Consider the following 25,217-nt stretch of genomic DNA (forward strand, 5'->3'; position numbering starts at 1 on the left):
GGGTGCCAAGCAGCACCTGCCATGTCTGACCGTGTGTACTGTGCTGAGGAAGCACTGTGGTTCCTGTTCCACCAGCTGGGCAGAAAACCCTCTTGTCCTGGTCATCACTGCAGCATGACAGAGGAATGGGTGAGGAACAGGATGTGACAGCTGGTCTTAGCTGACCTTACTGAAGGGGGAGTGCAGTACAACAAACACGGAAAAAAAAATCTCTGGCATGGTCTAACTCAAGATAGTTAAAATCCACAGAGCACCTGTAGCTGTTGTACCATTAGGCCTAGTACACAATGGCAACTGCAGAAGAGAACTCTAGTCACTGAGGGCATCACAGTTATTGCCGTTTCCTCTGCCAAAAGGATGTTATATTTACAAAGGTAAATATAGAGCAGTTGTCTAGCTGGTGTTTCCCATAAAAGAGTAGTGTCTTAAGTACACTGCTCTTACCAAGGGCCTGGGAGAAAGCAACTGTGGCAACCCTGGCCTCCCCCAACTGGCTGTGCAAGCTCTTCTGTTCGGTACAATGGTGCAGACAGTTGGTTTCTGGACTGTGCTAGCAATAACACACAGGAGAGTATTTATCTTCTCTTGAAAAAAAACCTCCTTTTACTAGGAGATGTGACTTTACACTGCATGCAGCCTCATTACATTTGAGTGACAGGTGTAATGCCAAGAAGTTTCATTCCATTGGCCAGAACCAAGCGTGCAGCTTGAAAGAGGTGGAGCCGTGCCTGGAAAACAAGAACAGTCGTCAGTGTCCAGTACTGCTGCAGAGCAAGGAGAAGTTCTCAGGAGCAGCCTGTCAGCTGTGTGCACACTGTGCACATCCCCTGTCCCCATGCAGGAAACAGGGATTTTGGACACACTCAGAATCTGAGTACTGAGTGACATACCAGTGCTGGCAGCATTCACACCAGCTGTTGACAGCCCACTGGAGTGTCAACAGAGGACACTTCCATCAACCAAAGGAAGCTGGAAAGGGGTGTCCAGCCCTTTCTGGTACCCTCAGGGCAGAGTGACCAGAGGAGATGCCTGCAAAAGGAACTAGCAGTGACTAGGAAGTGAAAATCTTCCATGCACCACAGGCTGTTACAGCCTGAGGATACTGCTGGAATCCCTCCTCTTGCTGTGCCTGAGTTAGAGGCTGTCAAGCAACTATGGGCTGCTTTGAAAATTTCACTCTTCCTTGTCAATGTCTTGGCTGTTACACAGCTGGCTGTGTGAAAAGGGTTCTATCAACCTTACTCCAAAAAAAAAAAAAAGTTATTGAGAGCACAGCTCCACACTTAAATGTGATTTTCTACCAAAAACAGATGGGTAACTGCTTTTGAAATAGATAAAAGAGGAAATTAAAAAGGCACTGTAATTAGTATATCATTAACTGAGCAGTTAAGGAGTCAAATACTGCCTGGGAGATCAGTAGAAAATAACTTGCATTTATTTGGAACTCCACATTAACAGTTGTCAGCCTCAGTGCTTTAGCTAGAGAGAGACAGTATAGACAACTTGTGCTAGAGAGGTGGCAAGAGGGAGGAGAGCAACTCAGTTATCTCCTAAATCTCCATCTTCCCACATAACCACTAAAGGAAACCATCAGAAACTAACCAGCAAGTTAAATGCTCCAATGTTTACTTTTTAGAAGTTCAGAAGGAAAGGCAATGAGAAGGAAAGGGGTTTGATTTGGTTTGGAGCAGTCATCCTTATGGAGCATTCTGTTTTGGAAAGACTAGGCAGAGCAACCCTTGCCATCCCAAATGGCTCCTTAGCCTGCAGGTGCACATTCACCCAAGTGGTTACACCGCTGGGTTGGCAAATCCCTAATGCGTTGTTCCTCTGGGATGCCCCGTGCAGCCTCCAGCCCCGTAACAACACCATGCCATACCTGGGCTAGTTCAGGGGCGCTGCCTTTCACAGGAAGAGTTTTATGTGCCACGGCTGCAAGATGGCTGAAATGGAAAACACAATGAGAATGGTGAGAACGAGCAAGTCTCTTGACAAGAGCAGTGCTGTGGGCTACAGAAAGCAGCAGAACTGGAAGAGCCACAACTGCAGCATGCCAGAGCTTATTTCCAACAACCTCTTTCACCTGGCTGAGGGAGGGCATGGTTTTCTGCAGCCTGCATGTTGTCAGGGCATGTCATTGACAACTTAATGCTCATTTAAAAAAAAAAAAAAAATCCTCAAAACAATCTCTCCACTCCTCCCCCCCAAAAAACCCCAAAACTGGTCTGGAAAGACCTTTGAGAGCCTGCCTTGTCATTCCCAGGTTGCATGGTTCTTTAGACCATTTTCCTTGTTACAGCCTTCCCCATACAGGCTCTACAGCATCCTCCTGCAAGTCTACTCCAGCATTTCACTGTCTGGTTGATTCTGACAGGTCCCTAAGGGGAACTTCCCTATGGAGGTCACATACGCAGTATGACTTAAAGTAATAATATGCTTTGTCCATCTCAACACCTAGTCTGAGATCAGTGGTTAAAAGGGGTTTGGACAGAATTTCCCAGCTGAAATTTTGTGATTTGAGAGCATATTATCAGCTCAGATCTGCTCTTTGAGATATGATTAGTCCTGCATGATTTTGGGTTCTGACACGGTGCTACAGCCAGCTGATTTTTTTTTTGAAAGCAATAATTTTCTGTGGAATTTCCTGACTCCTTTGATCCTGGTACCCACCTCGATCTCTACTATTTATTATATTATTTGCTATCCGACTTTATACCTTTCCTGCTCCAGAGAAACTGTCCCACAAATTTACATCTTCCTGCTATTTTTACTCTTCAAAGCAGTGCAGATGTGATGGCTGCAGAGCCAGCTCAGGAAGAACTGTCCTTACAGAGACGGATGCCAGTATCAGCAATCACCTTACCTAAGTGTGAGGAGGTAGCTGACAATGTGCTTGGGTTGCAGATCCTGGGAAGATCTATATAGGACCTCATCATACCTGTGAAGAAAGAAAAGGATTGTTTGGTGTTAAAGTGGTAGGAAGGTGTACTCAGATCTAAGGCTCATCAGACTTGCTTAAGTCAGAACAAACATACAACTGCAACTGCAGAATTAACAAAAACGATCTTCTGAACCAGACCTAAGCCATGTAATTAGCACACGATTATTTCTTCCTCGCTCACTTATTATCAAAGGAGATTGCTTCTGCTCCTCATCATGGAAACATTGTAGATGGCAGAGCTCAGAGAGAAAGGCTATAGCAAAGAAAACAAGAACTAAATTTGCTCCTGGAACATTATGCCTGGTTTTACATTTCAACACTAACTGTACATTCCTAGGAGCAAAACCCATGTATTATATATCCAAGGCAGTCAAAATAGTCCCTTAGAGGATGTTGCCTTTAGTATTATAAATGCAGCTTAGAATGCTAAGGAGCTAAAGGGAATCTTGCAACATTAGAAAAGACAAAAACAAAGTGCATTTACATAATCCTGGAATAAAATCAACTTATATAACACAGTATCAAACTGGATAATATAGGCAGAATCAAGGAGATCCATGTCTATTCTCCATGTGTTTTTCTGTCCACTTGTGCACATCATCCTTTTCACAGCCTGCGAGAAGTTACCAACAGCTCTGGGGCTGAATAGATTTCAAATTCGAAGTGGACTACATGCTACTTTCAATCTACTGTTCATTAGTCTGCAAATTTAGTGGTGTTCAGAACTGGTTAGCTAATTTTAAGGGCAAATGTTTGGTAGGTTTTTAACAGCAGAAGCAGAGCTGTGGGAAGTGGGCTTTTGACAGCTCAGGAGTGTTTATCACTTTTCATGAAGAATCTACTCACGGCCACTCACAAGGAGAAGTGAACGGTAATTGTTACACCTGGAATCATGGGATATTTAAACATGAGTTTGTTAGCCACAGAGTGCCTGGTCTAATGGATAACCTAAATATTGCTCTTTACTGGAGGTAAAGGCCCCAGGAGATGTTTCATACATATGGTGCTGGGTCAGAGTCAAAGGCCTTTGCAATAAGCAGACCTGAAGCTCCATAAAAATAAGCGTCCTGCAGTGGAGCAACAACTTCTGGAAACAGACATATGTCTGGGATGCAGTGATCCTTGCAAATCAACCTGAAACACATTAACCCTGTCAGTTTTTACACATGAGACTGGCAGCTATACACTAATCTGATAAAACCCAAGAAACAACCCACAAGTTTTTTTTTTGTGAAATACAGTTGCACTGGATAAATAAGATACTACTGGTCTTATTTAGAGGACTGGCCGGTCTTGCTGTTCCTCAAGAGAGCATGAGGCATACGATAACATGCAGGCAGACCTCTTGTGGCAATTATAGTTAACAATTATAATTTAACTCTGCAACCTACAGTTGCAGGCTGGAAGGAGCCACCTGGGACTCTGACAGGACTTTTGGAAGTCTGAATTTTAAGCAGATGCCCTCAAGAAGGCCTTAGTGTGGCCAAAGGAGTTAACTCTCTGGTGCTGTACGATGTGCAATGCAGTATATAGGACCTCTCACTAGGAATTCTTAAAGACACAATTACTTCCAACTCCATCACAGACACTCCATCACGGACAACTCCCCTGTCTCTGTATTTTAATTACACGCCTATGAAATAATGAAAACAGAAACCATTGAACTTTAAGACTGAATTAATGAAGAATATTATTGCTATTAACAGATAGTAGATGTGCACATTCAGTAGCTCTGAAGGATGTTGAGCTACTCAATGTGCACCTACACACTCCATTTCACCTCACCCGGCAGCACTTCCTCTCCCCTTTCCCACAAGATAAAAACAAGACCAAGCAAATCTGCAGCCAATACTTATATAGAGCTTAGCGTATTTTTGTGAGGACGAGAAATAATTAAGAGGCTCATGCACACAGAGTACGCTTGTGTTCCAAATATTGCTTTTTCCCCTCATATGGCTCCTGAAGTCCACAAAGATTTCAAGTGAAAGCTACTGCTGCAATCAGTATGACCCAACAGACAAGCTATTGCCTGAAATAGCCATTTTTCTTTTATGATCATGCAGCCTGCATCTGCTCAACAGGCTGGCAGCAAATCCATAAGTTTATTTTAAGGGAACTGGTATTTGGAAAGAAAACTAGACAAACCTGAGAAGATGCTGAAGAACAGAGATGGCATCCGGCTCTTGCAAGCACGCCACATTAACGTCAGTTAGCTGCTCATTCCCATGCATCTGTTCTAAACTAAAATGTAAGAACAAAAAGCAAATATTGGATGAAAAACACTTGTTAGCAAAGCTGAGCAAGAAAAACAGTAATTTGTGTTTTTAAGAAAAAAGGGTAGGCATCTACTGCTCAAGTTGAATGGAACACTGAGACAGATGAGCTGACTTCAACCCAAGATAAAAACAATTAAAATTTGTGCCAGCCATTCAGTATCAACAGGATTAGAGAGATGCATGGCCAACAGGTCCAGAAGCTGATGCTAAAAGGATTGGGGAGTTAGTCAATACCCCAGTAATGGTACCCTAGAATGTCTCCTCCTCTGGAGACATTCAAAACCCGCCTGGACACCTTCCTGCGTAACCTCATCTAGGTGTTCCTGCTCTGGCAGGGGGATTGGACTAGATGATCCTCCGAGGTCCCTTCCAATCCCTGACATTCTGTGATTCTGTGATCAATACCAAGATGATAAGGGGGTACAAGAAGAACAGACTACAGAGAGGGATCAGGCTGGCACGCTCTCCCCAAACACCATCTCCTAGTGCCATTGCCTGAGACAGAACACCAGGCTGGTACAGACCTTTGGCCTCATCCAAGAATGCATCTTACATGCCTTTATGAAAACACACATCCGTGTCTGCATTAAAAACGCTCTGACAGATCACTATAATTGATAAAACTGTTCAAACTGGGCTATTCTGAAATGCTTTTAAATAAAATAATTAAATGTGTCTGGCGTTTGACCTGAGTCGACAGGAAGGGGTGTGCTTTTAACCTTAGTTACCAACAGTAGGAAATAACAGAATGTTAAAAAGACACCAGCTACAGCAGTAGCCAAAAACATTAAAGTTCTATGATTTGGTATACTTTAAATGTACAGGCATTTTGGTTTTTACATCAGTTTCCTTAATCCTAGGGCCACCATTCTTCATCACTGACACCAACTACACAGGGAGACTGTTCTAGAACTGAGAAAGCACATGGGCAGCTGGCTCAGCCCTGTGGAAATGAGGTGGAAATTGAATTTTAACTGGCTTGCTCTTCTAGGAAGCCTCAGTCATTCCTATCATAAACTCATACCTCTGCTGAAAAAGTGAACATGTGTCACGTTCAGGGAAAGAGTTAACACTACTACTTAACAAAGCAGTAAGTTAATAAGTTAAAATACACGTCAAACTGTACTTTTGCATTACAAATGCTCCTCTTACCTATGGAGTCTGGCATGGGTGTACTGCAAGAACACACCTGTATCTCCACGACTTTGAAGAGCTCTATCCCAGCTAAACTGATAATCAGATGACAGAAGACCCCGGAAATCCTAGAACAATAAATTCATGTCACCTAGATATGGCTCTCTATCTCAATTTTTAACTTTTCACAGAAGATGCAAACACCTTGAGAGGCAGCTCAGACTCACCTGAATAATTAGTGCTGCAAGACCAACTTTCTCTGCTGTCTCCATAGGGTCTTCTATCTCTTTGGTAGCTGAAAAGAAACATAAAAAGAAATCCTAAGTCTGTAGTTGCATAACAACTCCCTTGCTCAGACTTGGAGATGCCAATAAAACAGCATCTTGTAGAAATGTGAACTAGCAATATGGAAATCGTCAGGATGCTTACAGCAAGAAGCCAGGATGTAAAACTTTCATAAAAGCTGAGATACAACTATTTCAGATGGGCTTTTGCCCACTTCCACTTGTACGTGCAATGCAGATTTTAAGGTCAGAAGGGTTCATTACAGCAGCCTAGATAGACTACAATGAGTTTCTCTTCAAAATTCAGCCAGCCAGTCTCAGGAAGGGAATGACAGGGCAATTCAGATTTTGTTTAAAAACTCTAAAGGAGGAATAGTCAAAGAAAAATTGTTCCAAAGGCTAATGGAGCAGTCGAATGTACATTTAGGGAGTATTCACACCATCCACTGTAGCTGTCTAAACTGACTATACTGAGAGAAGCTGAACTGAGAGAATCATAGAATGGTTTGGGTTGGAAGGGACCTTTAGAGGTCATCTAGTCCAAGCCCCTGCCCTGGGCAGGGACATATTCAACTGGATCAGCTTACTCAAAGCCTCATCCAACCTGACCTTGAACATTTCCAGGGATGAGGCATCCACAACTTCTCTGGACAACCCAAGTGTCTCACCACTCTCATCATAAAAAATTTCTTCCAATCTAAACCTACTCTTTTTGAGTTTAAAACCATTGTCCCTTGTACTGTCACTACAGGCCCTGGTAAAAAAAGTATTTCTCCATCTTTCATATAAGCTCCCTTTATACAATAAAAGCCTGCAGTAACAAGATCTCCCCAGAGCCTTCTCTTCTCCAGGCTGAACAACTCTGACTCTCTCAGCCTGTCTTCATAGACAAGGGGCTCCAGTCCTCTGACCATCTTGGTGGCCTCCTCTGGACTTGGTCCAACAGGTCCATGTCCTTCCTATATTGAGGGCTCCAGAGCAGGACGCAGTACTCCAGATGAGGCCTCACCAAAGCAGAGGGGCAGAATCACCCTCCTTGACCTGCTGCCACACTTCTTTTGATGCAGTCCAGGATATGGTTGGCTTTCTGAGCTGCACATACACATCGCCAGCTCATGTCCAATTTTTCACCCACCAGTACCCCTAAGTCTCTCCCTGGAGGGGTACTCTCTATCCCTTCATCCCCTAGGCTGTACTGATATCAGTGATTGCTCTGAGCTGTGTGCAGGACCTTGCACTTGGCCTTCTTGAACTTCCTGAGGTTTGCACAGGCCCACTCCTCAAGCCCGTCCAGGTCCCTCTGGATGGCATCCCATTCCTCAGGCATGTCAACTGCACCATTCAGCTTGGTGTCATCTGCAAACTTGCTGAGAGTGCACTCAATCCCACTGTCTATGTCACCAATGTAGATATTAGATAGTATTGGTGGTCCCAGTACAGACCCTTGAGGGACTCCACTTCTTACTGGTCTCTACCTTGGACACTGAGCAATCGCCATGGCCATCCAGCCAATTCCTCATCCCATCCATCTAACAGTCCATTCATTAAATTAGTATCTCTCCAATTTAGAGGTAAGAATGTTGTGGGAGACCATATCAAAGGCCTTACAGAAGTCCAGGCAGATGACATACGTAGCTCTTCCCTTGTCCACTGGTGCAGTCACTCCATCATAGAAGGCCACTAGATTAGTCAGGCACAATTTGCTCTCCTCCCTGGGTAGACATGACAAGAACCTCTCCAAACAGACTGAACTTAAGTCTATCATTACAAAACCTAATTAATCTGGAAGAGTCTAAGAAAGAATATCCTTAATGCAGCTGCAGAGACATGCCTGCAAAACTGTTTCCAGCTTTTTCACAACTCAAGTGATATTCTTCAGCAGACAAGCAGCATGCTCTTGTGTATAGAAATTCATCAAAGGGTTTGTTTCATTCTCTGTCTCACAGGGAAGTTCACAGGGCCAAGCTGGTGCTCCAGTACATGAGAAGTACAGTAAACTTGCCTATATAAGAGCACTTCAGTTGCCACACCTTCTGAGAAATCGATTACTTCCGTTTGGACCCATGATCTTGCCTAGTGAAAAGATGATGCTTTTGACATACGTAATGCTGTTATTAAACTCAGGTCACACTGTGCTCTACCAGAGTCTCCTCTTCCTGTTTGCCTCTACTGGAGAGAAAGGAGGATTCTTATCATAGCCTTTTACACGGCAAATCTGTTCCACTTTAGCAAGGGCCAAGTCCATTTTTTTATTGTGGTATACATAATCTATTAAATTCGCAGAGTTCAGCCTATGATTTCCTGTCCCAGGTGATTTCCCACTAACAGCAGAATATGGAGAATTCAGCTGTTCTCTTAAGGCACCACTTAAGCTGAAACAGTTCTGCAGTACAGTTTTAGTCCTTAGATTTCTGTCTTTCGCTTTGCTATTTCTTTGTGCCAGGTCAGCAAAACCAATTGAGACAATTTTGAGTAATTCACATGACTCATACCTTTCCTATTTACAAAATTTGGAAAGCATTAAGTTTGGAAAGTGTGGGGACAGTTCATAGCCCTGAGAAATCTCAGACAAGCCTTTCATTCACAAAGACATACATTTAGATCAAGTTACTACATTTCATAACTGAGATTTGTTTCAAAACAGGACTGTCTCAGAATTCAGGCTTTTGTTTAGATGCTTCATGAGACACAGACAAAGCTGTCTAAGAGAAAGTAAAGCAGCAAAGGAAATAATAGGCATTATAGAGAGTAACTACTGCAGGATTCATTGAGATGAGTAGAAAAAAACCAGGTTGCCAATAATGGAAATTTAAATAACAGAAGAACTGTGTACAGCAAATAAAGTGTTTATATAAAGGTACTTAAGTAAGCAGCTTCAGCTCCACGTGGTTTTTAAAGCTAGCATTGGCTGTTAAATGCCTCACTCCCAAAATTTTTCCAATGACAGTGAGGCATTTTGATGCCATGCACAAGTTTGTAATATCTTCCACTGTGTATCTGAACACTTTTCAAACATTGAAGACATTGGTATGAGTCAGGGATTTAAGATTTCTAATTTAAGAAAGGGGAAGTAAGGCAGGAATTCAAACATAAGGGCTGACATTTCTATAAGCACAGGTAGGATTTAGGATCTAGCGGATAAGCTCTGGGGAATGCTGCAGTGCCATCTGAACACATTACTTCTTTTAGCTGTACTTCTGTCTACTGCTTGTGCAATGGAACATGGGTCTGTACCTCTGCCATGTCAGTTCAGTCCAGCATAAAAATAAGTTTGCTTTGCACTCAGCTATGATATCTAACCTTTAAACTGAAGCTTTAAGCCCCAGTCCTCTCTGCAGTAGAACTAGTTTGAATCAAGGTCCACCCTTCTATCATTCTGCTTGCCCTCCCTTCTCCTTGTTCACTCTACAAGCAAAATTGTCTGGATTAAAAAAGCTGAGGAGGCAGACCAAGGAAGAAGCACATCACTTAAGCTGAACAGTTCATTGATTGAATTCAGCACCCAACTCCCGAAAGCACAAGAGAGGGCAGCATTTCCCCGGGAACTGCTTGAATCTTTATTGCATCAAGAGGAAACGCTCTAGAGCAGCAGCCTGAGGTCCAGGCAAACATCTCCTCCTGCAGGTTCTGTCGCAGAGCAGTGACCTCCTGGGGACTCCAGAAACAGTCATGAGGCTGGGGGGGTGACATGGCAGCAGTTGCAGACAAGCTACACTCAATCTTGCCAGAGAAAACTGTCAGAGCTACAAATCCTTTGGATGAAACCTGCCTGTTTCCTCAACTACAGCCTCAACCCCACTATTGACTAGTTTGTCCCTCCAGAAAAAATCAGCTGTTGTCCCCTCAAAGGCAGGTATTTCCCAGTGCAAAACCACAATGAAATCATTTCACTGAATGTTAAAATTTGCAAATCTGTGATTTAGGGAAGTTCAGAGAGTTACAAAGGATTATTTTAACATTGTTTGTATCATGGGAGATAGGAAAAATGCACAAATCAAGGCATATCACTGTGATTAGTCTGATGCAGGGAAAAGTGAAGGGTAGAAAAAAATGACACATTTTTGATCAACACAGAACATCAAAACAAATTAATAAGACCTGAAATAGCTAACTTTTTGCAGAAGCCATGTTTTGTAACATCCGTGAGCGAACTTCATTCAAAACATCTTCCAGGAAAATTACTTCTCCTCTCCGAGTCTTCATCCCTTGAACTAGACCAAAAGACACGTGCTGGCACCTGTGTTGAAAAGCAGCAGGACCTAAAATTAAATTTTAATCAAGAGAAATGTTTGCAGTGTTTGTTCAGTGCTGGATTCTTACCAGGAACCAGCAATGACAGCTGAATAAATAGTGCTCCAACGTGGGAAGCTTGGTGACATAATCAGTAGCTTTCAATTCAGCAACCAAAGCTCCATACTTATTATATAATGGGAAAATTATGATAAGAATTATGATAACCTGGTCATTTGCGTGCTCTTGGGAACCTCTCTTGCTAGTAGCCTTAGTACAGAGGACTCAGTGCAATAAATTGCAATAAATTGAGGAGAGGCAGGATGTAGACAGATCAAATTACTGCGGCAGCACAGATCTGCTAATAACATTAGAAAGGGAGTCATAAGAATTAAATTGTGGCCACGTTAAACTAAAAGTCTAATTAATCATTGCTAATAACAAAACATTCATTTTGTCTGCTCACAATAATCCCAAGCATTATTCTGGATCCATAATCTAAGGTAATTTCAGTGCAACTTTAAGCACCATGAAAGGAGGCAGATTCCTGAAGGCTAAAATTCTGTATTTAACTACAAAAGACATGCAGTCTGTTGGAGAGGAAGATGATTTAGCCTGCAGATCCATTATTGACCTTTTCTCAGATTGCTAACAAGATTGGTAATTACAATGAATAACAACAGGGATACGTTTCCCTGCAATAGGTACTTCAAGCCTGAAGCACGATTCAAACTCAGATTCAGATCTCTGCTAAAATATTGTACTTCAAGAAGTAATTGTTTAATATGGGATCACACAATACCCCAGAAGCTATGCCATGAAGTCTCTGAAAGATTGTTTCCCTTTTTCCCATTTTTACATCAAGCAGTTACGAAAGACCCATTCAATGAGGGACAGGGTTGGTTTTCACATCCTGAACACATAAAATAAAGCAGCCCAGCAGGAGCGGACATACAGAGTGAAAAGGTTGGTGCCAAGGACCTGAAGCCCACAAGGCACACGGTTCTGAAGGTTTTGGTTTCTTATGTTTTCCTCCTTACTGGACTAGCATTAGTTGGGTCCTACAGGCCAGATGTCTGCTTGCACTCTGGAGCTCCGTGGTTGCACACCAGCAGCACATCTTGTAGCCTAGTTTCATCCAAAATGCCTACATGATGTGCTACAGCGTGGTGGTAGATAGATACAATCAGGAGATTCTCTCCAAAAGAACACTCCACTGAAATTCCAATGTACATATTACCTACTCTTAAAAAGAGAAAAAAAAAAAGTATATAATTAAGATTCATAAACACATACCTTTCTGCCCAGTCATAACCCATGAGCTTCAGTATTTGGAACAAATGTTGGAAGTGATTACTTTGACTTTTATCTGTCTAAGGAATAGAATTGGTGCATATTAGAAAACACTCCAAATTTGATAAGGATTAGCTTTTAACACCCAAACACACAATACCACAGATACTGTGCCAGTAAGCCACCGCAAGCAGAATTAAGACCTATGAGGACAGGCAAGACTTGAAAATGTAACAGCTGGAATCTATGGCAATGGGATTTTGCATCTTGTCAGAAAAAGCAACCTACTTTTGAAAAAATCATTATTCCTAGGTCATGAAGCCAAAGCCATGAACAGAAACGAAACCTTGATGTTCAGTTTCACATAAACTGCAAGCTGCTCATCAAACAAAATGTCTCCATTTTCACTTCAGAACCTTGCTGCTCTTGTTATATTCCCATATTTTACATCACCAAGCTTTAAGGTTCCTCTGGCTTAGGAACAGAACACCTCTTTAAGCTCTCTCTCTCCAGAACCCACTAGTTTCTTTTGTCTCCAGCATGATTTGAGGAGCTTTACATCGTAAGTCTGGTGCATAATTAAAAAAAAAGTCTAAATGATCACATTTTCATATTAATGGTGCATCTTGTGTTCTCTTCCACTTCCAGTTACTCTCTCCTATGACTCAAGGTGGTTTCTGGTGGAAGTTTCTTTATGTCTAACAACAATCTTTGTGTTTCTAGCTACAGCTGTTGCTACGAAGTTCACTTTCTTACCTAGTTGCTTTGACTTCATCATTTAAAGACTCCTTTGTCCCTCCTTAAAAAACACTGCAGTGATAAACAAATAATCACTATTTCTTTATTCGTTTGGTGTTGCAGGACAGAGTCAGCAGTGAGTGAAGTGCTTATCTGCATTTTTTCTCAACTTTATCGTTGTATCAAACCTCAAGCACCTGCCTCCTCTTTCATGGTCCCTCATAACCTGCTCCGCTCCTGTCCATCACCTCTCTCTGTGCCGATTCACAAGCAAGGCTGATAAATGGATGGTGGTGCTCAGCATGTCAAACAATGCCTTCCAAGCTCTTTTCCACACACTTTACATAAGAGAGAAGCTCGCTGTACCTGTAATAAAGCCAGATCTCTCTCACTGAATGATCTCACAATGAACTTTATCAAGCTTAGATTGAGGCCAGCTCACTGGCCAATGCTGCCTCGCTGTTTCCTCTACTTTTCTCTATGTCTGAATCCATCTCTATTCTCCTGTTTTACATGAGATTATATATTCTGTGACAGAAAATGGTTTTGTTTTGTGTACACAACAGCATGTCCCTCACCACCTGGACCACAATCACAGCATCTAAAAGCCTTTTTGGAGGACTGCAGTCTTTTGTGAGTAGACATTGTGATAAATCGTAATACTCACTGACAAAAGACTCCAGTCCTTCTGAACTTCAGTTTTTCTTTGCGACTGTTTCACAGAGCAGAGTTTTCAGCTAAAATAAAACTAAAAGCCAACTTAAGTTTGTAATTATTTGTCTCAACCAATGTATACAGAAATAGCATACAGAAGAATATTCAAAATCATTAACAGAAATAATCTAATAATAATTTAATAGCTTTTTAAAATGATCCTTTAAACTCCCATTGAAATAAGAATACGAAAAGAGAAGCCAAGGTAAGAAGACCTAACAGGCAGTACAAGCTGAATTCCAGGTTTCAGCTGGCAACCTGAAAATTAAGTATCAACGCCTGTGTTTCAGGGATGCTGTGTGATATAGCAAGAAGCATAACAATGAGTGTTTATTATGCTTGAGCAATCCACATAATTAAAATTGCATGAAAAACAAATTTATTAAGAAGGATGGAAATAAATACTAGGAGTACCACACAACTTTATCTCTGCCTAAAATTAATACTCAAAACATGGATGTGTAAGTAGGTTAAAAAAGAAGAACCCGCAGACACTACCGTTTCAGAAAACCAGATTTTTTTCATAGCTTTATAGCATGGCAAAAATAACACAAATGCTCAAAAAGAAGATTCACATTATGAAGAATGGCATTTTTTTTCTTTACAGGCCCCAAAATTATCTGTGTCCAAATGCAGTCTAAGTGGTTAGCTTTATGGGAGAGATTTGCAGTCTGACAGTGTGGATTATATGAATATTTAATTCTTCATATATAGAAGTGTTTTCATCTCCTGTTTTGCATACAACACTCAACAGAATCTTCGCACCTCTTTAATAATACATGTCACATGTTTTTAAATGTTTTTAATATTTTGCTCATATCACTGCATTTTTATGAATTAAGTAGGATTTTTTAAAAATATAAATTGATGAATGCACTGAGTTGTAGTATTACAACTAATAAACCAATTTAATGTTCTTTTAAACAAGCTGATCTGACAAGAATAAGATGATCTTATGCAATAAGACTCTAAATAATTTTCTTGTAACAAGATCAGGATTCTGAAATACATTTGTATTTAATAATTAAAGACTAAAAATATCAGTGTTCTCGCCTAAACCCATGAAGTCTTCCCACCTCTGGTAACACTGAGTAAATCCTAACCCACTACAAAACATTGCCACAAAACAGCAGCAAAACTCAGCAAGGCTGGCAGCTCCCACATCAGGCTATCTGTCCCGCAAACTCTCTTAACAGTTTACATCATCACCGTCTCATTTTATGACCCACTTTCTAAGACCCCAGAAAGTCAGAAACAATGGAAATACTAACCATGTTATCCAAAAACTATGCAGCCTTAGCAAGGTCGAGAGAACAGGACTAGACAGGCTGATCTGTCATTTCCAACTTGAATAAGACACAGATTATGACGGCCACATCGATCACACCACAGGCTGGCTGTGCTGCGTATCTGTTTGGACCAGGAGTCAATCAAAGATGCTCAGGCAAGGAAGTGAATGATTACCAGAGTTCAGCTATGAGCAGCCAGTCAACTCAAGACTGTTGCTTTTGTACCTCCTCACTCTATTAGTTTAACATTCAGCCCCCATCCTAATTTGTGCAAAATACTCACTCAACTATTTTTTTTTTTTTCCCTAATGACTCCTTCTGTCTTCGTCCCTACTACCTCATGGTATAAAAAATACAAATAATTATGTACCCACATGAACTAAGCAGGGAGCTTCTTTAACTCCTAAAGCATTGCACTTTCCCAGCCACACTGCCCTTCAATGCCAGCGAATCTACTGCGTTCCGGTCAGTAGAGGTAACCTCCTCCCAAAAAACACAACAAAAAACCCCTGTTCTGTGACCACCTGTGGGAATGACAAGTTGGTAGAATCTTCCTGAAGACTGAAAATAAAAGGAGGAATGTGACTTAACTAAAAGTCGCACTTTAAACTCTCTGGGTATTCAATTTTATGCTTACTGATCTCTCCCCCTCCCCTGATTCATGGTATTTCTAATATTATATTGGCTTTTGAAAGAGTTGCACCAGAGAAGATTTATGGGCTTTACCAAACACATCACAAAGAATATGCCAGAAACCTGCAGATTTTTTCCTCGGATCATTAACTGACTTCACATAATAGAATACAGTTTTCAACTTTTTTTTGTTCTAAATCTGGGAAAAAGAAAACGTAAAAGCATTGTGTGATATATCCTTGGTAATATTAAAGCAAAGAAGTTTCACACAAGTGTGGAAATAATCCTGCTATTGATTACAGATACTGCTGAAATTGTTAAAAAGCAAATTAATCAAATCAAGAAACATAAAAAGATTTTCTGTCTGCAACTGCTCCACATTGATTAAGCAGTACTTTATGTGCAACTTCTACATAATGAAACCAAGGCACTGTTCAAAGCCATAAAAATTTACATTTCAGATGAGATATCAGGACTTCAGAGTAGACCTATATTCATTTCAGAGCATTAATTTCTAAATTTCTAAATGAACATTTTACAACCCCTTATAACACTAACAGCTTTTTCTGACTTCTTCAAATATTAATTACAACATTTATATAGAAAATATATCAATTGAGTAATAGTCCATTTAAAATGAATTGCAATTAATTTTTAAAACAGCAAATAACTCCAGAGCTGATTTTTCAACTGTTCTGTGCGTTATGAATCAAAACAAAACCAAGAAGCACTGGCACACTGAGGGACAGTTGCTGGGCAGTAAGGGCATCTATTTTACTGCCCAAAAAAACATGTGCCAGAATCATATTGGGAGTAAGAGGCTCCCTGGATTATCAGTGACAGTCAAGCTCTAAAGTGTTTGGTGAATCTAGAATTACTTACCACATAAATCATAGTATCCCAGCTATGCTTATTCATCCGGTCTATAGCAGCAGCAAGATCTCTGAAAAAGATAATGAGAAACTGTTTGGAGTCTCACTCAAACATACCTCTTAATTTGCCCCTTGAGAAAATAATCTACTTTTATGGAGGCAAGAGGACTGCCAGATTAGAGGAATCCATGTATGCCTGACACAAAAAAGAGGACACATATACTTCTGTTCATGAAGAGTTTGAAATTTTTTTTTTTTTTTTTTTTTTACCATCAGCTATGAAAATGACTGAGGAAACAGTTCTGGTCTGTCTCCCTGCTGGGACAATCAGTCAACTGGGAAACTTGAGAGAAACAATCCTCTCCTGGAAAACTAACCCAGTGCTCAGTGTTAGGTTACATGATAAAAACCTCATCTTCACACACACAAAGTAGACAGAGAAACAACTTGCTCGAGTCCCTCCCAGGGCTGTCACAGCAAAGCCACCAGCCCCATGTCCCAGTCTGAAACCCACCTCAGGGGTCACGAGGAGCAGCTCTGTGGACCACCTTCTGACTGAGGGAGGTTACTGCCTACGGGACATGGGACATGTGGGATGCAAGGGAAAAGCATTTTTCAATTGCACAAGGCTTATTATGGGATGTTTAGGGCAGGAATAAAAGATAGGAGAAGACAGATAACATGATAAAAGGGGCAGGTGGATTGTAAACTGATTGCTGGTTAGTATGTTTGTCCAGTTGTGCCCTGCACCTGATCAGCACAGCCTGTCCTGTCATTTCTCATTAAACTCCACTTTAAACTTTTCCTGGGTGAGGCTGTCCCTCTTCTGTGTGCATGTTTGGAGGTCTAAGTATCAGCAGCTGGAGCTGTGGACCACTGGTCATACAGGCCATGACTCTGGTGGCAGCAACTGAAGGGACTGGAGGTAAGTGAAATTAAGCGATAGCAACTGGAGTCTCACCATGGGTTACAGAAGCCAAGATGTCTCTGCTGCCAACAAGTGAAGTGAAGGCACACATGTCCACAATTGACAGCAAATATCAAGCTGAATTAGCCAGCAAGCAGGTGAAGCACCCTGGAAGCCAGGTACATATGTGTCTTCAAAGATGAAGCACCCAGAGGAGTCTGTGCTGTGGGCATCAGGGGTCCAGGCCAACTGCCAGGAGACCACGGGGCATGGGGGTTAATGGAGAAAGACCCACCTGTGTACACGTGTCTCTGTGGAGGAGGCAACAGGGGAGAGTAAGGATCCAGGGCCAGCTGCTGGATGGACCACACATGTAAGCCTGGTTACTGGAGGGAGCCGCTATGTCTGTACTAGCAGCTGGAACAGGGCAATGGGCCCTGGGGGCTCGCACAGGCAGGTCCCAGCGAGTGGGGAGACCTGGGGATCCAGGGGCAACTAAGGGGCACACACTGTTGATGTTCAGCTACTGGAGAGATCCACACTGTGTATACGTACTCTACACACACAATCCAGATCTATATTACTTACATATATAATATTTATCACATATATACATGTGCATATATATACATATACACACATATATTGCTTCACACTATTAGACCTTCACCCTAATAAGCTAGAGGGGAACAAAATTATGCCATTCATGCTGAGTGGTTTTGTCTGTGTTGCCCTGTTTGGTTGGCTCTGTGTGTGTATGTATGTGTATGCGTGTGTATGTGTGTGTTTGTGCCTACTGGGAACAGCTGCTCAGCCTTACTGCTGGTTGGAGCCGTGGCAGCCTTGCTTATGTCCCTCTACAGAATTCAGCCCAGCCCCTGCCTAATGTGCAGCACTGACTACAGCATCTCTCTAATACCCTTGTCCTGAAAAGCTGTATACAGTTTACCCTGAGGGCTAGACATCTGATTTATTTACATTACCAGGACAAAAACTGTTAAGGCTTCCATATTAAAATACCCAAGAGGAATTTTAGGATACTGATGAGAAGGCAGGAAAACAGTGATAAAATTGATTGTACGCTGCTGGTGGTCCACTGAGTCAATGAAGACATGGCTAAACAAGCCTTTTTTTTTTCTGCATTGCACTGCCAATAAACATTTTAAGCAAAGGTCTTTCTAAAACCTTCATTATTTGGCAAGTGTTTATTAGATGAAGAGATCTCAGCTTTGTTTTCAAAGTCAGCAACTGGAGAACTGATTTATGGGAAGAGACTGGTTAAGGGGAGGAAAAGTATTTAAAAGCAGTTGTTTTTCCTAAGCCATTTTCATCCCACCATAGTTACATTGCTAGCTTCAGTTACAATTACTCATTCACAAAGGTGTTCCAGCCCAGAAATAAAAAGCTTCAAAATCTGCACTATCAGTTACAAATGTAATCATGCACAAAAGTTTACTGGCAAAATAGGAGGCAAGTGTCCAGGTTTTGGCTGAGATAGAGTTAATTTTCTTCCTAGTAGCTGGTACAGTGCTATGGTTTGGATTCAGAATGAGAATAATGTTGATTATACACTGATGTTTTAGTTGTGACTAAGTAGTCAAAGACTCTTCAGCTTCCCACATGGTACCAGGTGCACAGGAAGCCGGGAGGGGACATGGCCAGGACAGCTGACCCAAACTGGCCACAGGGATATTTCACACCATATGACATCACGCTCAGTATATATTTTGGGGAAGAAGAAGGAAAGGGAGGATGTTTGGATTGATGGTGTTTGTCTTCCCAAGTAACCATTATGTGTTATGGAGCCCTGCTACCCTGGCGACAGCTGAACACCCACCTGCCCATGGGAAGTGGTGAATGAATTCCTTGTTTTGCTTGGCTTGTATATGCAGCTTTTGCTTTACCTATGAAACTGTCTTTGTCAACCCACAAATTTTCTCACTTTTACTCTTCCGAGTCTCTCCCCAATCCCATTGTGGGGAACAAGTGAGCGGCTTAGTTGCTGGCTGGGGTTAAACCACAACAGTAAGAAACACAGATGGGCTTACTTGCCTTGTTATATAAAGCGATGTCCCATCACTACGCATGACGGTGGAAAACGATGATAGGTCTTTCTTTTCTGAAAGATCCACAATTCCTGTCCCTTTTCTATAAGTTAAGAGAAAATACTGAGGTAACTGCAAGCCAGATCCAAAATACAGGTCAAGTTCAGGTAAGATAAAGGTCAGAACCAAAATGAAGGCCTCTTGCCATAGAACCTCCTCACTCTAGACAATCTCATAATTTTCTCTGAATGACTGTATCCTTTAAGTCTTTTAGAAGACTGTTTCCTCTGTATTTATTGTCATCATTGCTGATGCCAGAGAGCTGCCTTCCCACATTCTGGTGCATCCCACGACTACAGCTTCTGTCTCAGCTCAGCCAGGCAGCACATCAAGGCAAGGATCTCATCTAAATCTGGTCGTTAAATGGCACACGCAGCTACTAAAGTAATTAACAGCCTAAAGGGCCATCAGGTGTTGAACACTGTCATTGCACCTAATTTGTCACAGCCAGGCTTCTGTGCTAGCCACAAGGAAAGGTAAACTTAATTTTTAGCTGTGGGTGCACAACTCCTGTTGGCCTTCTACTAGGACAGCTACCAAAACCATCTAAAGAAAACTCTTCCCTATAGATGACATACACACCTCAGTCATCATATTTCATTTGAAATGCAACTGAGTTGTTAAGTAAACTACACCAACAGATTGAATAATGAGGTCATACGTTGTTTTCTGAAGGAGTCCTTTATCCTCCAACATCTTTAGAACTTCCTGGGACTTCTCTTGGTAAAATGATTCTCCAGAATATTCATCAAAGTGCACTCCCAGACGCTGAAAAGTTCCAAGAACATCAAAGAAGGGAAATGTTGTTAGATTGAGGCTAATCATTTCTTCAAATTAAGTTAGATTATAGGTTTGTGTCAGAGGTCAGATAGAATGCAAAGACTAATTTTATTCCAGGAAATGTGACTTCATTGTTAAAAGGAAAGGATGTCTGGATTTTGATTTAATCGATTTCTACGTTAGAATTAGTCTCCCTGAGTTTAACATAGTGTTGGATATAATGTTAATGAGAAATTAGGAGTAAACTGGAGAGAGCAATTAGTACAAAAATTCTGAGGTAGGTCTCTAACTTGTTGTGCTAGAGGTGAAACCACTGGACTGCAGAGAAGTTACTTGGTCTTGAAATCAATCCTATTTTGAAAGGATCCTAAGATAAATAAATCAATAAGCAGGAGCTGCTCACAAACACTGCTAAGCACACAGAAATCACCATTACTAGGAAGGTGGAGGGTACACCTAGGAGAGATGGAATGACCCTAACTGTCAAAACTGGGTAAAATGTAATAGTATGAAAATACCAGGTTTTTAACTGAGGGCAACAAAGCAGTAAGTCCATCAGCTCAATACTTATTAGTCTGAAAAATAATTCAGAGAGAAAGATCTAACAGCACCAGTCCTCGTGTGATCAATGGTGAGTGACCATCATGACGCAGCTGCATCCACAGCCCAATATCAACTTACCTGAACAGGTCAGCTTCCCACCAGGATTATCAAGGCTGTGTCTCACTTAGGAGATCTTAACTGAGAGTACTTGGCATGAACCCAGTGATATGTTATAGGGAAGCAATTAAAGCACAGCTGGGTTATCTGGATTATTGAAGAAGGGGCAGGCCACTTCTCTTTTAACTTTGCAGTCAAGGATAAAAGACGACATGACCAATTTCTACAAATACATCAAGAGAAAGGAGATGGAAAAGTGCAATTTTAAGTAAAGAAAAATGCTAGGAGAAGGAAATGGTATAAAACAAGTCACAAATTCTTTGGAGCTGTGAGTTAGAAAAAAATGTCTAAGCCCATTAAAACTGGGCACTCATGACAGAATTTCATTGAAAGAATGTGGGAAAGAACACTAGCTGGTTTTCAGATAGACTCTTGAGTAAGATCACATAGTATTCATACAAAAAGACTGGATTCAGTGACAGAAGGTTTATCTCATTCCTGTTTCCCAAATTCCTAAGATTCATTTTGTGGTGAGCGGCACAAACATCTCTCATGAAACTGCAGACACTGGGTCCATTCTTGAGATTACAGTATGCAACAGATGGCTGTATATTTAACTTAACTCAACCTGCAGGTAACTTATGCACTGATTACTATTGTAAACTCCTGCTGCTATAATTACTTACACTCAATTTAATGTGCAACATACACAGCTCCGCATTATAACATTAGATCACAAGTCTGAAAACAGAGTTATCTCCTAATAAAATTTATGACATGGAAACTTGAATTTAGTGGGTTGCTGCTGACTTCAAAGATAAAGCAAAAGTGAACAGTATTTATCTAACACTGATTTGCTTTGCTGCTTAGCACCATACTCTGAGCTTCAGAGTTTCTGAGAAGGGAGAATAACTCAGAGGGTCAATTACATGGAATCCATTAAACAAAATGTATCTAGGCTGTTAGCAACTAAAATGACTGTCTGTCTAAATCAACTACCGTGCTTTTTCCAGACAGAATGGGGCATAACCTGCCATATTTAGAAACATCTTCCCCCAATCACTGTAAAGTTTGGTGGAAAGGCAAATAATTGACAACATTACAGCAACCTCGGTTCCTAAATCAGTTCACTGCTTGGCAGTCTCTTGGATGAAAAGGTGCTATGCACTGTCGATTAGATTGATGGAGCAACAGATAAAAAGAGGCCATTGTACCAACAACAAATAAAAAGTAGTGGATCATTTGTACCTTATAAATTCGGATGTATTCCTCAATACTGAAGTCTCTAAATTGTTTCCAAAGCGACAACGTCTGCTCATCATGTTCCTCCATTTTTCTGAAGAAATCCTTAGCCAGCTTTTTTGTGTTTTCATCTTCTGCTGCTTTGTTAATCTGCACATACACCTAAAATACAATGACACTGAAAATGTTGAAGAAGTATAATCCTTTCCTCCAATAAAAATAAGCAAAGATCTACAAGAACAATACAAATACATTTAAAGATGACATTTGTAATATAAAAATTTTAAAGCCGTGTCCAAAGAACACATTTCATATTTAAAAGATGAATGAGTAGTCCAAACTCCAATAGGAAAATGTGCAGCTTATCTTGATACAATGATACAAGACTAAGACTGTAATTCCTTCCTGCTGTCACTATCATTGTCTTCATAACCTTGGGAAAACTGCAGCAGCAGAATATGGAAGAACTAATTCATGCATGAACAGGAAATTATACCAGACTTTTAAACCAGAGACTTTTCTTCAGAAGACCACAAAGTTGATGAGACTCAATGTTTCACAAGCTCAAAAAAACCCCTTGACCAGTTATGATCCAAAAGTCACTTACCTATAGCACCATGTACCCATACTAATACACGCTGTCTCTCTGTGGCTGAAGTCAAGTGTATGAATGTCAACATCTGCCTGGATGCACATGTAGGTGCTGTGTATTTGCTAAAAGCATTACAAACTCTTGTATCAGCCACCTGTATCTAGGTACAACAAATTTGGCTCTCCAGTCTGGAGAAGAGAAGGCTGAGGGATGACCTCATTGCAGTCTACAACTTCCTCAAGGGGGATGCTAATCTCCTCTCTCTGGTGACCAGCAATAGGTCACGAGGAAGCGGGATGAAGCTGCACCAGGGGAAGTTCAGACTGAACATTAGGAAAAGGTTTTCCACTGAGGGTGGTTGGTCACTGGAACAGGCTCCCCAGGGAAGAGGTCATGGCACCAAGCCTGTCACAGTTCAAGGAGCATCTGGACAACACTCTGAGTCATATGGTTTAGTTTTAGGTGGTCTTGTGAGGAGCAGGGAGCTGGACTCAATGATCCTTATAGGCCCCTTCCAACTTGAGATATTCCATGATTCTATTCTATAATGTTCTTTTATATCTAAAGGCCAAATATTTGCCTAGATAATGATTCCTTGCCTTCCACATCTAGCATTTCGAAAGCCCATGGAAGAGTTTTCAAAAAGTATTACATAAAAATAACTAAATTAACTAGTGGTTACACTTTGTATTTAGACCCAACTAGTTCAATGCTGTTGAAGCCTTTGTAAGACAGTTTTGATCACCAAATCAATGCAATCTTGATATTAAAAAAAATATATATAAAAACTTAATTCCTACAATGTTTAGACAATGAGTGTGCCAACAATACCTTGCTCGAATGGGTTACACCTATTAAAAAAAAAAACTCCCAAGGCAAAACTCTTAAACTTTTCCCCTTCCTTTTATGTCCCAAGACTTTTAGAGATTTTAACAGACAGTACTGCTGACAAGCCTCAAAGATTAATGCTTGCTTAGTTCTGCCACAAAAAAGAAATTTAAAGTTGAGGGAAAATGCAATTCTTTCCAAGAACAATGCTCTCCCTCCCCCAACAGTAGCTTCACATATTCTAACATGCCCCCACCCCCTCGATCTTTGATGTTATAATGCAAAAATAATGCAAAAGGCATATTTGCATCTGATTCTTGATTAAATGGAAAGTGCAAAGAGGTTTGGAAAGGTACATTTGTCTATACTTTTATATAGAAATTGTGCTATGGAAATATTCTTTTAAAATGAACTACAGGAAAGAGTTTCACAGAACAGCAGAAAAAGTACCACTTTGAAATGCATCTCAGTTTTTGATATAAACCAGGAATACAGCTGAGAAAGTTAAAAAATACCAATATTTGAGAAACTAATTCGGTCTCAAACAACTAGTGGTTTAGAATCTTTTGCAGCTTGACTGAATACTGTTCTCTACCCTTGAAGGTAATTTTTATAAGGTCGTAAAGCCTACATGCTACTGCAATAGATGGTATTTTAAAGTTTTAGTGCAAAATTCAAGTACTCAAAATTTAAATCCTACGAAGTGACTGAAACTATAAATAAAAACTAAATAATATGCAGCAACACACAACCACAAGAATATGACTACTTCTCGTCATCTCTTTAAATCAGCTCTACAGCTCTAATACACCTCTGTGTTGAGACTCTATCAATTTTATTGATCAGCCCTCAGGGATGAGGGAACAAGCAAACAAAATTTATGTCAAAGAAGCTGGCAAACTCAGAAGGAGCTACTCTGCCACATAAACAATCTGCCTAATATGTATTCAGCTGTAGAGTCTCCAAGTATTCAAACACAATTCGTTGCTTTGCCAGTAAATAGATTTATGCGGAACAGTTATCATGTGACAGACTGCCCGAACATTGACATCAGCAACAGCTCACATACTGAAGGTGAAGCAGAGCTCAGCTCTGCAGTCAGAGAACACTGGACAGTGCCACACAAGAACCCTGACAAAACCCCATTAACATGTGAGATCTTCCTTTTAAAGGATGAGGGCTTGAATATTAGCCAGTCATAAAATGTTGTCCACCTATCCTTGTGGTTGTTGGATTTGTGCAGGTAAGTACACAAATCATGTTCTCTCACCTGTCATGTATGTGTTACACCCAGCACAGTTGTCAACTAAAGATCACTTACAAGTATCAAAAGATTGACAAAATCCTTTTTTGCACATTGAACTGTACAAAACAAGAAATGACATAGGAACTGGTAAAGAGGAAGAAATAAATGTTAACTCAGATCATATTAGGCATATTTGAATGAAGCAAACCAGCAACCAAAACCATATTAGTCCTGGAAAAAAATGAGACTCGTTAAACTACCTCAATCTTTATTGCTAACCTGGACAGTCCACTGACTCAGTTTTGTCCCTGACACACAGAAATGCAATCTGTAGCACTTGAACCAGGCTGGTGAGCAGCCTGGGCAACCAAGAGGGCAACCTCCTGCAATAAAACTACTGCTGAAAGGAATTTCCTGAAAGTCTGTCAGCAGAAACTGCATCTTCTAATGCTT

The 25,217-nt window shown here is 40.9% G+C and overlaps 1 protein-coding gene across 1 annotated transcript in view; it reads right to left on the reverse strand.

Annotated features, from left to right (window-relative positions):
* Positions 1–634: 634 nt before the first annotated feature.
* The window catches only part of RARS2 (arginyl-tRNA synthetase 2, mitochondrial), a 37,996-nt gene continuing 13,413 nt past the window's right edge, over positions 635–25,217 (reverse strand). Inside the window, exons 9-20 of the mRNA XM_065631830.1 lie at positions 22,105–22,260; positions 20,078–20,184; positions 19,364–19,459; positions 16,415–16,475; positions 12,162–12,238; positions 10,748–10,872; positions 6,579–6,646; positions 6,370–6,479; positions 5,087–5,182; positions 2,864–2,938; positions 1,880–1,943; positions 635–728 (exon numbers count right to left, since the gene is read on the reverse strand). Of these exons, the coding sequence (XP_065487902.1) occupies positions 642–728; positions 1,880–1,943; positions 2,864–2,938; positions 5,087–5,182; positions 6,370–6,479; positions 6,579–6,646; positions 10,748–10,872; positions 12,162–12,238; positions 16,415–16,475; positions 19,364–19,459; positions 20,078–20,184; positions 22,105–22,260 (1,122 nt within the window). The 3' untranslated portion in view covers positions 635–641. The remainder of the gene's footprint in view (positions 729–1,879; positions 1,944–2,863; positions 2,939–5,086; positions 5,183–6,369; positions 6,480–6,578; positions 6,647–10,747; positions 10,873–12,161; positions 12,239–16,414; positions 16,476–19,363; positions 19,460–20,077; positions 20,185–22,104; positions 22,261–25,217) is intronic.

The sequence above is a fragment of the Caloenas nicobarica genome, chromosome 3, assembly GCF_036013445.1.
Source record: "Caloenas nicobarica isolate bCalNic1 chromosome 3, bCalNic1.hap1, whole genome shotgun sequence".
Classification (NCBI taxonomy): domain Eukaryota; kingdom Metazoa; phylum Chordata; class Aves; order Columbiformes; family Columbidae; genus Caloenas; species Caloenas nicobarica.